This window comes from Macrobrachium nipponense, chromosome 1 (genome assembly GCF_015104395.2).
Source record: "Macrobrachium nipponense isolate FS-2020 chromosome 1, ASM1510439v2, whole genome shotgun sequence".
Taxonomy (NCBI): Eukaryota; Metazoa; Arthropoda; class Malacostraca; order Decapoda; family Palaemonidae; genus Macrobrachium; species Macrobrachium nipponense.
Genome location: NC_087200.1, coordinates 131,866,065 through 131,883,564, shown reverse-complemented (window position 1 = coordinate 131,883,564; position 17,500 = coordinate 131,866,065). Strand labels below are relative to the sequence as shown.

General features: G+C 36.9%; 1 protein-coding gene across 1 annotated transcript in view; it reads right to left on the bottom strand.

Moving 5' to 3' along the window:
- Positions 1–584, bottom strand: part of LOC135219636 (venom phosphodiesterase 2-like) — a 116,699-nt gene extending 116,115 nt beyond the window's left edge. Inside the window, exon 1 of the mRNA XM_064256566.1 lies at positions 72–584. Within this exon, the coding sequence (XP_064112636.1) occupies positions 72–143 (72 nt within the window). The 5' untranslated portion in view covers positions 144–584. The remainder of the gene's footprint in view (positions 1–71) is intronic.
- Between the last annotated feature and the right edge of the window lie 16,916 nt (positions 585–17,500).

Sequence of the window (17,500 nt, the reverse complement as noted above, 5' to 3'; positions counted from 1 at the left end):
TTGAGAACACATCTCAGCTCCTTTTCAAGTACCTACGTATATTTAAATATGAGGTTCGCTCCACCACTTACCTCATATATACTTGGCGCTATACTCGGCGTGGGCTCTTTCATCTCAAGTTCTTCCAGGAAATTAGAAGACATCTTGGCGACGTACTATATGGAGGCGTCATGTGTCATGTAACAAGGTGGTATAGAATTCCCGCCGCCTCTCGCGCACTCAAACTTAGGAAGCACTGGAAGAGAGTATGTTTGGGTCTTCACTACTCACTGCACTCACTCACACTAGAGAATCCGTCCGTTCCGTTACTCACTATGGGAATGGTTTCGGAGGGGTTTGTGCTGGGTCCCAGGGCGCACGAATCCTGCACACTCACACACATGATCGTTAAGACGCACGAGCACCATCAGAGAGGGAGAGCCACAAGCCAGCTTTATAACAAGCAGCAACGATGAGGAAGAAAAAGAAAGCTATACTGGTAACGTTTATGCAGTTACCAAAGTCTGCGAAGGAAACGAAAACAAAGCCTCAATTTTTCGGTCAGCCAGTCAGTGTGTCAAATTAGTTCGAACCCTTCCATAAACTTTCCCCTTGAACTGCATAAGCGATAAGAAAAAAAAAGGTAGTTTTGAGACAAGGAAAACTTAACAGTCGAGCGAAAAACACAGGTAGGAGGGGACTGAGCAAGCGTTTGTAGGCGGGCCCTCTGAAGGTCAATGGGAACTTTTGCAACAAGTTACAGCCCACATGTCTCCGGCATATTTATAGTCCTTAACTGAACGTTGCCGGTATATTTTCGCAATACATGCATTTGTGATATTCAATTTGCGAGTATAAGCAGCTCCTTATCATGGTTTAACGCTTTTCACGTGACATAGTGAATTCATTTTAACTGTAGCACGAAGTTTCATTATGTTTCGTTCAGGAAATTCACTTGGAACCCCATTTCCCTCTGACCTTTTGAACGAACGAGAGAATAAGCACGTAGTCCTCAAATACTTTCGTATACTAAATTCACAATACACAATATAGTAGTAATGTCCTCTGAGTCTTATTTCGGCAGGTTTATTAAGGTAAGAGCAGTTTTACACAGACCGTTATTCGTGAACAAATATTGAATTCAGGACTTCGGGAGAAACTAGTTTTCGTTTTCTATTAATATTTTGAACATAAAAGAAAACTAGATTTGAAGGGTGACTCTACTGCTGTAAGTTTACACGTCGGGGGCCTGAAGCAGAGGGGGATAAATATAGTTTTTCTTTGAAAATATAATATTCATGATCTATGTTTTCTGGAATGAATGTTTAGATAGTAGTAAGTTCGGTATGTGCTCAAAATCTAAATATGAATGTCCCTACCAGACATTTTAGGTAACCCAAATTATTTAACAGAATTTTCGTATTCCTTTACTATGTTAAGTGTATTATAATTCATTTTATAGATTTTAGGATTTTGGAATGTAATAACACTGTCGAAATTCCAGAGTGCAAATATTCCTTACTTATTTTACGTTTACACACACACACACACACACACACACACACACCACACACACACACATATATATATATTATATATATATATATATATATATATATAATATAGTATTATGGTATAGAATATAAACACTAAGAATAAACAATACATAATTTTGTATGAATGAACTCATCTGTTTTGAATTGAAATAACTTGATTAGGAATCTTGATCCAAGGGGACTGTTTATGGTAATATATATATATATATATATATATATATATATATATATATATATATATATATATATATATATATATATATTTCAAATTTGCCATAAAATAGTCCCCTTGGGATCAAGATCCCTAATCATGCTATTTTAATACAAAACAGATGAGTTCATTTATACAAAATTATGTATTTTTTATTCTTAGTGTTTTTATCGTATATCAAAATACTTTATATATATAATATACTACATATATATATATATATATATATATATATATATATATATATGTGTGTGTGTGTGTGTGTGTGTGTGTGTGTGTGTGTGTGTGTGTGTAGTTTCCTAATTTACAAAATTTTCTGAACATGAAATCTGACCACTTTAGACCACTGATATAAGAGCAACAGAAAAATAATAGGCACGAAATCCATGGACCTACTTAGTCGTATCTCGTCTTGCACAAGCTGCCTTGTTTATAGAGCTCAACACGTGCAATCTCTCATGAACTGCTTAAGTTTCAAACTCCTCTCTGTTCTGCTACAATAAAATAATTACCCAAATTTCTCCAGATTTTCCCAGTGAAGTAATAAGTATTTTGTTTGTATGCAAGGTGTTTCAGTCTTCTCCATTTTTTTTATAGTGGTGTATATCACATAGCAACCAAATGGTATCTATTCTATTTTCTTTTTTTTCTGGTGAAAATGCACTGCAAAGTGAGCGGTAACTTAGCAATGAATTGTTGAGTGTCCGAGTAACATCGTTAAATTTCATATAAGTACTTGGTGTTCCGAATGAAAGCTTATTTAACAACTTGAATTTTATCCATCAGACATATGTTATGTTTGTTAATAATGCTGTCGAGGTGAGAGGCTATAAAAAAAAGTTTTCTTTAAGTGCAAAATTGAATAACACGGCCGTCAAAGTCAACGTCTTGAAATGTTTTTCGGAAACAGTTTTTCATGCAGAACTTTTTTTCCGTACATTTTAACGCAGAATTGAGTAAATTATACTAAATATCAGAAAGTACATGTATTAATTTACATTTTCCAAAGATAAACGCCTACTTAGAACGTAAGATTCAAGAAAAATGCATCGGAAATTTTTCGGGTGGATAACTGAAACGGAATAGCCACGAATAGTTCACCCTGTCCCTTTCAGTTCATATTGCCTTATCTTTTCAGGTCATTGTGATATTTTGCATTTAGCTTTTCCCAGATATTTTCATTTCTCACGTCATATTTACCCTTTTTTTTCGTTATCATCCTAATTTCATGTGCTGAGAAATACTGATAAGAAACCATTGCTGGTGTTATCACTCGGGAAAAACTGTCTGTCATAAACCGGGATCCTGCTTCCTTTAATTGCAGCATTTATATACATTTGGCAAATAATGCTAAACTTCACACACACACACATATATATACATATACGTATACATATATATGCAATAAACAAGGAGTAGGAGCAGGACCAAACATGGCCATGTATTATAATTTAGGCCTACGCGTTTTGCATTCAGCTGAATGCATCCCCAGAGATCTGAGGATAAACAATTTCCAATATGAATTTGTAAGTTGTCTAAACATCACTTAAACATAAATTAGAATGAAAAATAGAAAATGTACATTTATTACATAAAAGTAGACAAAAGCTTGACGTAAAATTACACAAAAAATTAAAAGCGCGCATGTTGATAAAAAGTTCATATAAAAAATAAGTAAAAAAAGGACAGTTAAGAAATATTTGAGGAGCACGGGACATCGACCTTCCATGACAAAAGACAAAAGATAAACTATAACCAAAAAACACGTATACAAAAACGATAAGTTTAGAGAGGTAGGTATACAAGGGGTTGGGGTGGACTGGGTATTTAACTGCGGAACATGTTGCTTGAAAAGGTACGACGATTTTATATTCTGGGCCAAAACTCAACTTTCATGTATACGTGCAATTTTGTTTCTTTATTTTTAATTTTAATTTATGTATAAGCGATTTTAGACACCTTACATATTCATGTTGTTCATTCTCTATTGTACAGATCTCTAAGGAATTTAAAAAACATCGCCATTGTTGTTCCTGATCGGTGTATTTTGCATTTGGCTGACTCGCCTTCGTTCTTATATATATATTATATATATATATATATATATATATATATTATATATATATATATATAATATATATGTGTGTGTGTGTGTGTGTGTGTGTGTGTGTGTGTGTGTGTTTTCTGTAGCTGATGCAAGCATGGTAGCCTCCCCTAGCATGTTTTCCATCAGTCACTTAAAGAAAACTGATTTATCAGTGTATTTGATGTAATAATGTGTTTTATATAATACAGCATACGTATACATTTTAGACATTGGTGTTATACCTATTTAATAGGATAAAACATAATCTATAAGTTATAGAAAATAATGCCATTAATCTTGTTTTATGCACAACTTTACTAATCGACTGCAAAGGCAGCATTATCATCTAGATTAAATGAGTCCGTTTATGGACTCATGAGATGTCATTGGATCCTATTGAAGGAACAGTTACGGTGTCGATTCGATTATCGTCTCGATAACTTCTGACCGATATAACTGATTTTAAATTGCCGATGGGCCAATTTGCCTCCCTCGCCATTGTCCCGCTCCAATGCGCAGGTTTTGTCTGTATTCATTTCCGCTTCAGCCACTCTCATATTGTTCTGTTTCATTTGTTTAGATTTAACCAGCATCTTGGCGGCACGGGCCCGTAAACTTTGTTTCATGGTAAAATTCAAGACTAGATATATCAGATGAAACTGCTACTGTCGGGTTATTGGATAGCGGGCAACCTTTGCTAACAAGCATTTCTGCAAGGCCACATCATAATCTACTTTCGACTCTTTGCCTCATTCAGATAGTGGGTGGCTTGATTATGATGTTCTAATCTGTACTTAATGTTATGAAATGCTAATTCCCAAATTCTGCAAATAGCAAAAAGTGGAATATTCCGTTGTTCTCTTGAGGCAAAACTGGGTAACCTTCTTTTTTTGTATCTCAAAATTGAATCGTCCTCTCGTCAGTTCCTAGAAGTTTGCATAACTTTTAAGGTCCCTTAGCAATAAGAGATCAATTGACACCGATACCAGAGTGAGAGGCGAAGAGCCAGCAACGGGGTCAGGACACAATTTCTCCTTGTGGAATTATAGGTTGAGTAAAGAACTGATTAACTTCAGTACAGAAATTAGTTTCATCAACAGATTACAGTATTCTGGTTAAATCAGAGGATATATCTACTGATTCCCGCGCCTCTACGTGCCACTGATGCTGTTGCAGTTTCCCAAAGGTGTAAAATGTGCACGAATTTCCCACTTACTTGCAGGATTCTCATCTCTCTGGCCATAGAACACAAGACAAGCTCAACCAAAGATCGATCTAACTGTCCTACATTAAGTTCATGAAGGTCGGTTAGTTGGCGTTGAAAGAAAAACGGAATATCTGAGATTATTTCACAAGCAATTACCTTCTTTCAGTCAAAAAGAGTCCGGACTAAATTCATAGTTGCTCGGAAGATATTTATGTCATTTCAGTCTTGCCTTCTGTATTATGATACAAGTGAACCACGGAGGATTTTATTTCACTATCATTACTATCATCAGTAGCGGTATTAATATAATCACACGCAGGAAACGTACGGTCCGTAATGCCTGAAATATATCTGTACAAAAACCAAAAGGAATTTTATCAAAGAATTGCTGGTTTGTAAAGTTGACGAAATAGCCTCAACCGGTTTTTTTTTTGAAAGACCGCCGGAGGTTAGCTGGATGCCGCCTTCTGCTGAAGGTCTGGAGAAAGAAAGGCAGAATAAAGGTGAGGGAAAAGTAGTGTGGATACAAATTCCGTCAGGAAAACATTTCTCGCCTTATAAAATGGGAAGGCCATAAGGAAACTTGACATAGAGAGAGAGAGAGAGAGAGAGAGAGAGAGAGAGAGAGAGAGAGAGAGAGAGATACCATACAATTTTATGAGTATGCTATTTTCAAGGCAACGCTTCTCAAGTCACAATGTGGCAGCACATTGCGCAAAGATTTTATTCCTTATTTAATTATATCAAGGTGGGGCGAAGCTTCGATCGACACGCGCTTTCGGAACAAAACCAACATTACAATGATCATTGTCTATATATATATTTAGGTCTTTCATTTATGACCACCAATGTCCTTCATGGTCTCTGATAGCGTCTGGTTACGAGAACACGATCACTAGAGGAAATCAAGAAAGAACCAGTATAAACAAAACACACCTCTGTTATTACACCACTAAATCAGTAATGAGCTCTCTCTCTCTCTCTCTCTCTCTCTCTCTCTCTCTCTCTTTCTCATAAAAACAAAGAGATGACGAAATGCTGCAACGAGAGTATCATGAAATACCTGATGACAAAAAAAGGCGCTTGGTAATGAGACCTATCATCTTATGTCTTTTAACGGGACGCTTCTGAGTGCATAATATACCTGTAGACAATAACCTGCATTTATTTCTTGTTTCAGGCCATTAACTTGTATCACACTGCAGTAATTAACTATATGCTGAACTAATTCTGGTAATGTTTTCCACAGTATATATCGTGACATGTCACAGAAAATATACAGACTCCACAGGAATGAGAATAAGATTATAAAAGTAAATTTCATTTATATGAACATAGTACAACTTCAAGTACTAATTCACGCACATACGCACAATTTGCTTATCTAGTTGAGAATGTCTTGCATATTTTACCAGACATTTCACAAGTTGATTCATTGCTTTTCCATCTAACTTTACATCCAGGGGTCTTTATTCTCAACAACCTGAATTTCTCTTCTCTCTACAAGTGTAGACTGTGTGCTACGACCTTCAAATCTCCTCGTCCATCTCTCCCACACGGACAATTTTGAAGAATTTAAACTCTCTGTCTCATGCTGCTTCTTCAGTAACTTCAATGCAAAACATTATTTATTGTTCCGTTTTGTTGTTGTTGTTATATCGTCTGGCTCGTCGAACTTTGTTTTATTCTTCCGTAATGTAACCAACCCTTTTGTACTTTGCTCAAATCTTAAATCATTCTTCGTTCCAACTTTGATCATCATGCTTCACTTGTTTATTTTTTGGATGCAGCTCATACTTCTACCGTAACGTCATCATATTTTTTTTTTGTAACTTCCTCTGAAGGGAAGAGTCCGCATGAACAAGTAATGATCACACATGATTCATCATCAGCCTCCTCTCTCATTGTTATGCATCGTTCCAGTCATTGCTCCACGAAGCTCCCCTAAAATGCTCTCTCGCTGTTTTTCCTATTTCACACGTAGCAGGTATGGATTACCCTTTTAAACCAACAATAACTAACAACCAGTCGCTTCTCAGAATATAATTTTGAAAGGGCCTCTCTCTTCCAACAGCTGATTCACCAGATTGAACAGTCCTTACACGAAGATGGATTGCTACAGTCTTTCCGAAGCTTTCTCTTTAATAATGATTTACGCACATTCTTCTATAGGCATAAGAGAATCGCAATCATTACTTTGCTCCAAGACTGGTAGAGCGGTAAGGTACGGAATATTTTTTCGTACTGGTACCTGGCTAAAATACCGTACCGTACGGTAAAGATAATGTACCGTAATTCCGTATTTTTATCGTAGTGCTATAAGCAAACTCAGTATACATCAGTAAAATCGGCTCTTTATGAAAATTTCAATGTTGAACAGGTGGAATTGGCAAAAAGACTTAATATGTACATGTGTGCGTATATATCTAGTTGTCGTAATAATAATAATGATAATGATGATAATAATATTGTAGCTACTACTGGTAATGTCTAATTACAATAGAACTACTACTATCACTACTGCTGCTACTACTACTGAAATGTTAAGTACCTTAGTGATCTACTTGCGAATTCACTATGCATTAGTAATTGCTTAGTGATATATCCCGAACTAAGGTACGGTACGGTACGGTACGGTACGGAATTTTGCCCATTTTTGCCCCCTACCTGTGTTGTACCGTGCCGTACTTTGGTAAAATTATCGTACCACAATTTCGTACCGTACAGATAGACTAAATATCAACCGTACCGTAATGTCAGCCTTACTTTGCTCCTTGTTGTTTTCGAGTTTTCCTACAGTCACACAAATGGCTGCTCAGAATATCTCATGTTCCTACATCAAGCCGAGCAGCCACCAAGAACGTGATCAATTGGGTCATTCTGAATCTTGTTTACCTTGTAACGTTTTTTTTTTTTTTTTTTTTTTAGTCAGTGCATGTAACCCTCTTTCTCAAAATAAGGCCATGACAATCTGCGTCTTTTCTCATGCCAACCACATGCTCTCATTAATTAATTATCAGCCAGTTATCGCTCTTATGACGTCAGTGTGTTTTTCTGGCACAGATTTCGAGTGCTTTCACACCCTCGCACTTCACTCTTTCTCAGGTGTTTTTAAAATGAAAAGAGTTTAGAATCTTTTTTTATATATATTTTGGAATTTCCTTGTAAATTTCCATTTATTGTTTAAGATTTTTCCTTCTCATTACATGCAAGCGAATCTCTCTGTCTTTGTATATAAGGCCATGCTATTAACTGGGATATTTCCTCGATAATCTGCAGGGTACAAAGATCACCGAAAAGGAATCCGTTGGAGTCCATTTTTATTGAAGCCACCTCAACAAGACATCCAGGATTATACCTTTTGCTTAAAAAGCACGCCGCCCAGATGAATAAACTGTAACCCCGCCCCATCTTTCTGTTTTTGTATGTAAATGTCTGTCATCCAAGGCCCCAGTTTCACTTAACTTTCTGCTGTGGATTTAAGGATATATATATATATATATATATATATATATATATATATATATATATATATATATATATGGTATATATATATATATATATATATATACATATGTATATATATATATATATATATATATATATATATATATATATATATATATATATATATATATATATATAAGTGAAATTAAGTCACATAAAATATAGAAAATATAGAATTACTTAAAAAAAAAGACGATCATCTGCCTTCAGAGCCTTAATGCTTATCCTTTTAGTGATACTCCTGCACCTGCTCTATAAATACAATGCATGTCATAGTGAGCCACATCCCTAGACCTTTTAGGAACTCACTCATTTAGAAAAATCAGGGATCCTTAAAGAAACACCATCAGCATGAAAATGTAAGTAGCCTTTGCCTGATTTTTTTTTCTGAGGTTCCTCCGATATTGCAACGGCACCTTCCTTCCTTTTAAAAGTGTCACATGCTTTCCCAGGAGCACATCATGGATAAGGCAAGAGACATCATTGGCATTCCAAGTAACCTTTAGCGTCAGTATCCAGTTAGCACCGCTTATTTGGTTTCTCGTTAGTGCCCTTTTCTGGGTGCTATACACACATGAATAATGCATGCACATGTATCTCATGACGGGCGCGCACACAGACGGGCAAGAAACATGTACACCTGTGTGTATCCTGTCTTACCCATGACTGAGTGATTGCAATCAAGACATTTCCTGTTGCCTTCATCGACGGCCTTTATTGTGGAATATCAGCTATTGTCTCCCGAGAGTAAACTGGACTTCGGAAATACGGTGCTTTCATTCATTCTGGTTAGCCACCAACCCTTGCATGCCGGTGAAACCCATTAGGCAAATCATTCTTTTTCTTTGTTTTTTTTTTATGGTGTCCGAATCGAAAAGCGGATAGCACTGGATTAACGTGATGGTCTGTTTCCACATAATTTGGATTGTATGATCAAATAAACAGAAGCCGCTTGAGCTAATAAACAGCTCTCGATAAGGGCCAGTGGAGGCCGAAACTGTTGAGCTAAAAAGAATTTCAGCTTTTTTTTTCCCCTGTGGACTACAACCTCATAATATGATATCTATATATATATATATATATATATATAGTATATATATATATTTATATGTATATGTATATACATACATACATACAATATGTATCACATATATATAAATATATATATATATATATATATATATATATATATATATATATATATGTGTGTGTGTGTGTGTGTGTGTATATATATATATATACACATACGTGTATGTATATATTTAATTGTATTCCACATAGGAAAATAGAAAGAGCTTTCCTTAGAAAATGCCCAACAGTTTCGTCCTCCAATGGACCTCTTCTTGGAGCGTTTATTAAGGAAAGAGATAAAGTTAACAATGTATGTAGCCAAGAAAGGCCTAAAATCTTAAACATATGGAACACCGTTAACTAAAACTAGCACTCTGAGTTTGGTAACGGTATCCCATATGTTTAAAATTATAGGCCTTTATTAGCTACATACATTGTAAACTTTATCTTTTTCTTAATAAATGCTCCAAGAAGAGGTCCATTGGGGGACGAAACTGTTGGGCATTTTCTAAGAAAACTCTTCATTTTCTTATGTGGAATACAATTGAATTAACATATCTTCGTGCCTAAGAAGATTATCAGTACTCTATATTATATATATATATATATACATATATATAATATATATATATATATATAACACATATATATAAATAACACACACACACATATATATATATATATATATATATATATTTATATATATATATATATATATATATATATATATATATATATATATAAATATATCTTATTATATATATATGTAATAGCAATTGCTTTATAGCAAAGAAAGATAAAGGAAAGGAAAACGCATCTTCAAGAAGTTCTGCAGCAAGGTGGCATTCGCGCATGTGTTGGAGGTGCCTGTTCTCATGATGGTTCTAGAATCGGCAGGAGTGTTGTGGAGCTTGACAGGCGCCAACGTGACGTGAGGAACACTGCGATTTCTGACACAATATTCCGTCGAGATTCTTCTAAATCATTCCCGTCGTCTCGGGAGCCTGGGACGCTGGCTGGTAGCCCTGCCCCCTGAATGCCGTATAAATACGACGGACGAAGTAGGAGAAGGCAGATCATCAGTTAATCACAGAGATCAGAGATAATCAGTAAGAGCCACAGATCAGATTATCAGTGAGAGATCAGCAGCAGAGATCATCAGAGAGAGATAAGAGAAGAAGGACAAAGGATCAGAGAGAAAAAGGTGCCCGAGAATTGGTCGAATTCTGTTCAAGTCGTCTTCAGGAATGGACGACCGAGTTATTTCGGCGTTGAGCAAGACTTCAGAGAAGAAACGTTCTGTTAGAGGTTGTTTTGAGTTCCTGCCCTTCAAGTGTCAAGAGTAGACATTATTTTCTGCAATACGGAGGCAAGAAGGCATCTACAATTAGTTCTCCTTTTGTGAAGCCATCGCTTCGAGTTGCAAAACTGGTCAGCAAGTACTTTCATTACCTCACTGTTCCCCCAGTTCATGCAGTGTAAGATTTTACCTTTTTTATGTAAATAGGAGACACCATTCTGCATTTATCCTTGTTAGTAAGCTTGTAAATAAACCTTTGTTGTGTGAGTTTTTCTTTCTATATTCGTATCCCCAGTTTCAATGCAACAAGAGAAAGAGAGAGAAGCAATGAAAATGCAGCAAGAGAGAGAAGTAATGAAAATGTAGCAAGAGAGAAAAATGTTGGTAATGCAGAAGGAAGAAAGAGAGAAAGAACATATGTATGAGTTGGAAATTGCTCGGTTAAGGGAAAGTACTCATAACAGTCGGACAGGCGAGAACGAAAACGAAGCTGATACGTTAGGTATGAGTGCAGTGCTGAAATTAGTACCAAAGTTTGATGAGGAAGATGTAATGAAATATTTCATGTGTTTTGAGAAGTTAATGGAAAGAGTAGGTTCTCCTAAAGAAATGTGGACTTTATATTTACAGTCAGTTTTGAGTGGTAGGGCACTTACTGTGTATAGTTGCATGTCTATGGAGGAATGTGATAATGATATCGTGAAAGAAACTGTTCTTAGCGCGTATAGGCTAGTACCGGAGGCGCACCGTAAGAAATTTAGAAGTTTGAGAAAGGATGAAAATATTACGTATGTAAAATATGGTAAGAAGTTGGAAAGGCTGTTTTTTGATTGGTTAACTTCTGCTAAAGTCGATGATTTTAATAGTTTGAAGAACTTGGTGCTGTTAGAAAACTTCAAAGATAATGTATCCCCTGAGACTAAACTTTATATAGAGGATAGGCGAGAAGTATATTTTGTAGGAGCAACTAGGTTAGCTGACAAATATAGTCTAACTCATAATTTGAGTGTTATTAAGAAACGAAATGATCCTTCGTCTGGTAGAGTACAAAGCGGTAAAGGTTTCAGTCCTAGTAATAGCAATGCGAGTAAAAGTGACTATTCCTGTTATACGTGCGGAAAACCTGGTCATACGTCTAAGGTTTGTAAGAGAATGGCATCTAGTGGCTCAGAATTAACTTGTTTCCGATGTAATGGGAAAGGGCACTTAGCGAGAAATTGTGCAGTAGAAAGGAAGGACGGTAAGAAACCAGTATTGCTAATTAACCTTTCGTCAAGTAGGAATGATGTGATGAGAGAAACTAGGAAATTCTTTGATGAATTTCTGTCAGAAGACGTAGTTTCCTCTCTTGGAGGAGTGTGTTCGAGAGAAGTAGTCTTGCTTCGAGACACAGGAGCTGCTGTCTCACTGATTAGGAGAGAGAGTGTGCCGAACAGGGCAGAAATCAATTTGGAAGAAAAAGTCATGTTAGGTGGATTTCCTAACACTTGTGTTCTTTGTCCTTTGTTGAAGTTGAATTTAGACAGTCAGGTAGTATCAGGAGAAGTGAAACTTGTAGTGGTTGACAGTTTGCCCGTTGATGGCGTTGACATTATTGTCGGTAATGACTTAGCTTTATCCAAGAATGTGAATCCTGTTGTGAGGGATATTCCAGTGCCTGAAATGGTAGTAACTAGGTCAGGTTTAGATACAGACATAGACTACGGTCATAATTTGTTCGTGGATTCAAACGAGAGTGAGTTCGTGGATTCGAATGAGAGTGAGTTTGTGGATTCGAACGTGAGTGAGTTCGTGGATTCGAACAAGTGTGATAGAGGTGGCGAGGTTGATCTTGGCATGAGTTTGGCTGAGAAACCTAACTCTATCGTTGTCAGTGATAGCCAAACGGAAGGTGTAGCTGTCGAGAGTAACGTAGTAAATGTACCAGTATCTAGTACTAGTTACGGTGATGAAGTAGGCACTAACCCTTTGAATAAGGATGAGCTAGTCGAGTTGCAGAGAGAGGATGAGACACTAACCCGAATTTTTGAGTTTGAGCTGGATGATGATCTCGATGATGTGTGTAAGAAAACTTTTTGTTTAAAGGATGAAGTTTTGTGTTGTTATGTTCGTCCGAAGTCAGGTAGTAAAGGAGAAATCACAGAACAATTAGTGGTTCCTAGGAAGCTTCGTGTACTAGTTTTGAAGTTAGCACACGATGAGCAAGGACATTTGGGAGTAAATAAAACTTTCAAGCGCATTAGTAGGGCATACTTTTGGCCTAAAATGAAAAATGATGTAAAGAGGTATGTTTTAAGCTGTCATGAATGCCAAATTGCCGGGAAACTGAATCAAGTAATCCCCAGAGCTCCGTTGTGTAATATTCCTTCGTTAGGCAAACCTTTTGAGAAAGTAGTTATCGATATGGTTGGACCTTTGCCTAGAAGTAAGGGAGGGAATATATATCTGTTGACAATCATTGATAGACTAACTAGCTATCCCGAGGCAGTACCCGTAAGAAGCGGTAAGTTTGGTCTGCCTCGTACTATACAGTGATAATGGTAGTAATTTTGTATCCAAATACTTCAAGGATAGAATGAAAGAGTTAGGCATTAAATTCGTAACTTCCACACCTCATCATCCCGAATCACAAGGCATTGTGGAGAGATTTCATCAAACGTTAAAGAGTTGCTTACGGAAATTGTGTAAGAACTTCGAACACTACTGGGAAGAAAGTTACCATTCGTTCTGTTAGCTTTAAGGTTAGCATCGAGCGACGCTACAGGATTTAGTCCTTTTGAGCTTGTTTTCAGTCACACCGCTAAAGGTCCTTTGGAAATGTTAAAATGTAACTTAATGAATAAAGAAGGTAGTGAGGACTACATCACTAATCTAGAGTATTATAAAAACAGTTTAAGAGATGCTTGGCAACTAGCGAAGGAGAACGAGAGGGAGATTCAAGGGGGAACTAAACGGAAACATGATCTTAGAGCGAGAGAGACATCTCTGTGTAGGAGATAAAGTTTTAGTATTAGTCCAGAGAAGGTCCCTCTTTGTATAAGTTCGAGGGTCCTTTTCAATTTTAGAGAAGAGGGGGAATCTGAATTATTCAATAAATATGGGTAAACGTAGAGCAAAGTGGCTGCATGTAAATTTGCTCAAGAAGTAAATAACAACAAATGCCCCGTGCCTGTAGTAACGGTGTCCCAGAAATAAATTAGTTTTTGAGAAAAACTCTGAGGTGCTTAAGAATTTGAAGTTTTTAATCAGGGTTTAGAAGAGGAAAGGTGAGGGAAGTACATAATGTTTTAGTGAATTATCCTGAAACTATAAGTGACAAACTAAGCCTGACCAATGTTTTAGAACATGATATTGAGTTGCAGGACACGATACCCATTAGGCAAAGTCCATATCGTCTGAACCCAGAAAAGGCAGAATCTGTGAGGAAGGAAATTAGTTACATGCTAGATAATGATTTGATAGTACCTAGCGAGAGTGAATGGAGTTCCCTGGTAGTTCTGGGGAAAAAGGAAGATGGATCAGATAGATTGTGCATTGATTTCCGGAAGGTAAAAAGTGTAACGAAGCAAAGTAATTTTCCTTTACCCAGGATTTACGATTACATAGATAGAATCGGAAATTCCAAGTTCATCTCGAAGCTTGATTTGGCTAAAGGTTATTGGCAAGTACCTTTAAGTGAACGAGCCCGAAAAATTTTCCGCCTTTATAACGCCATTTGCTGGTTTCGAGCCCAAAGTTATGGCCTTTTGGCTTGAAGAACGCAGCCAGTACCTTCCCAAAGGTTGATGAATAAAGTTTTAAATGCATCAACAACTGTGTCGTGTACTTAGATGATCTTGTGATATTTTCAGAGACTTGGGAGGATCATGTAAGGACTTTGGCGAGAGTCTTGGAGGCCTTTACCAAAGCGAATCTCGTTCTTAATCTAAGGAAATGCAAATTTGGGAAAACCTCTATTACTTATCTAGGACATAAGGTAGGTCTTGGTAAAATCTGTCCTAAGGATCGGAACATAGAAGCTATCGTGAATTTCCCAATAACCTGAAGATAGTTCATATAAGGGGAAAGGATAATGTATTAGCTGATAGCCTCTCTAGAGATTTCTCAGAATGAGTAGCCTAGTGACCGTTTTCTGTTTTTGCACGAGTGAGTGTGTGAGTGGAGAAGCGTGCATGTTTGACTGGATTAAAGCTTTATGCAGAATTGTTCCCCTGCTGTTTAATTCTTGTTTCTCTTTAGAAAAAAATAAAATCAGTTGATTTAATTTCTTTTCTTTTTTGGGGGAATGTGTAATGGTAATTGCTTTATAGCAAAGAAAGATAAAGGAAAGGAAAATGCATCTTCAAGAAGTTCTGCAGCAAGGTGGCATTCGAGCATGTGTTGATGGTTCTAGAATCGGCAGGATTGTTGTGGAGCTTGACAGGCGCCGACGTGACGTGAGGAACGCGCGATTTCAGATGTAATATTCGTGGAGATTCTTCTAAATCATTTCCGTCATCTCGGGAGTCAGGGACGCTGGCTGGTAGCCCCGCCCCCAGAATGCCGTATAAATACAATGGACGAAGTAGGAGAAGGCAGATCATCAGTTAATCACAGAGATCAGAGATCATCAGTAAGAGCCACAAATCAGATTATCAGTGAGAGATCGGCAGCAGAGATAATCAGAGAGAGAGATAAGAGAAGAAGGACGAAGGATCAGAGAGAAAAAGGTGCCCGAGAATTGGTCGAATTCTGGTCAAGTCGTCTTTAGGAGTGGACGACCAAGTGATTTCGACATTGAGCAAGACTTCGGAGAAGAAACGTTCTGCTAGAGGTTTTGGGGAGTTCCTGCCCTTCAAGTATCAAGAGTAGACATTATTTTCTGCAATATGGAGGCAAGAAGGCATCTACAATTAGAGTTCTCCTTTTGTGAAGCCATTGCTTCGAGTTGCAAAACTGGTCGGCAAGCACTTTCATTACCTCACTGTTCCCCCAGTTCATGCAGTGTAGATTTTACCTTTTATGTAAATAGGAGACACCAATCTGCATTTATCTTTGTTAGTAAGCTTGTAAATAAACCTTGTTGTGTTAGTGTTTCTTTCTATATTCATATCCCCAGTTTCAACTGTTGGTGTTGAATTCTTTTTGTTATAATAATATCGAACCTGAAGCAGACCTCTCTCGGTTTGTAAAATATATATATATATATATATATATATATATATAATATATATATATATATATATATATATATATATATATGTATATATATATATATATATATATATATATATATATATATATATATATATATATATATATATATATATATATTTCACGTTTTTAAGCCAGAACCAAGCAGAATTAAGATTTCTTATAACAAGACTAATTCATCCTTATCTATATAAGTTGCCCCTTTGAAATGAAAGCCTCCGTTCTCTAGACAAACTCTCTTTGCTCCCATTGGCTGTCCTGAATTTACCCCCCACAGGGAAAATCTAGATTTGGGCGGAGCCTACCCAGAGAAATTTTAAAAGGGCAGTGACCCAGCAGCTCTCTCTCAGAAGCTACTCAGACTTCGCCCTACAGACACCACTTCACCCCTTCTGCTCCCCCTGCCTCCTCTGGGGAAATCCCAAGTATTTTTATACTTCCATAGTGCACGGAATATCAGCAGAAAAGAAGACTACCAAGCCCAGGATTTCCAGACAAACACCGTGCCTGATTGTGGGAGAATTTGGGAACCCCTTGTAATAAGACTTGTATTACAATAACCCGTTTGTGCAAAATTCTGAACTCTGTGTCTGGTTGCCCGGCCACGTGTTTCCGGTGGATCGTCAATCAACCACCTTATTACTTCCTGGACCCCTGTAAATTAATGTATATATAGTGCATTTAAACTAAAGTCCAGCTTTTGTGTAAATTCCTCCTTTATCAGTAATATCGGCCTTCTGCCATAGTTTTTTTTTCTCTTTTTCTTTGTTGTGATCTCTCGTTCCTCCATTCAAGGCCAGTTTTTTTTAGTGTAAGATTACATTTTCCAGGAGTGAACGAGCAGATCACAACTATATATATATTTACGATTCTGCTCTAGGATGATGCTAATTTCTGGGTTTAGGCAAGATAATTACTTACCATATGAAATTCTGGGATCTGACTGCTATAAGAGCAAGAAATCGTAAAAAAAGAAGAAAAGGGGATTTTTTTACATGAGTGATGGCTTCTACTTCAAGGAATCGTAGATAAACAAGTTAGGATAAGTTTAAAATTACATGTATTCACATTAACACAATCAGAGGATAGCTGAACTAAGACGTAGCAGATCCTGGTCAATAATCATGGGGAAGGAAGCCGCAATCAAGGCGAGAGAACTCCACAGCTAAAGGTCTCTGTAACGGAGAGGATTACGAATTAAGTTCAGACAAGGCACAGAAATATCAAGCAAGGTCAAGGCAGTGCACAGGTGCCAAGGATTGCCTTAACAAACGTCTTCTACACGATAAAAGCACTTATTAAACGTTACACTGCACTGGCAAAAGTGAGGCTGATATGAAACAGTCGAAAGTTTAGCAAAAGAATAACGAAATCCGCGTGACTGATTAAG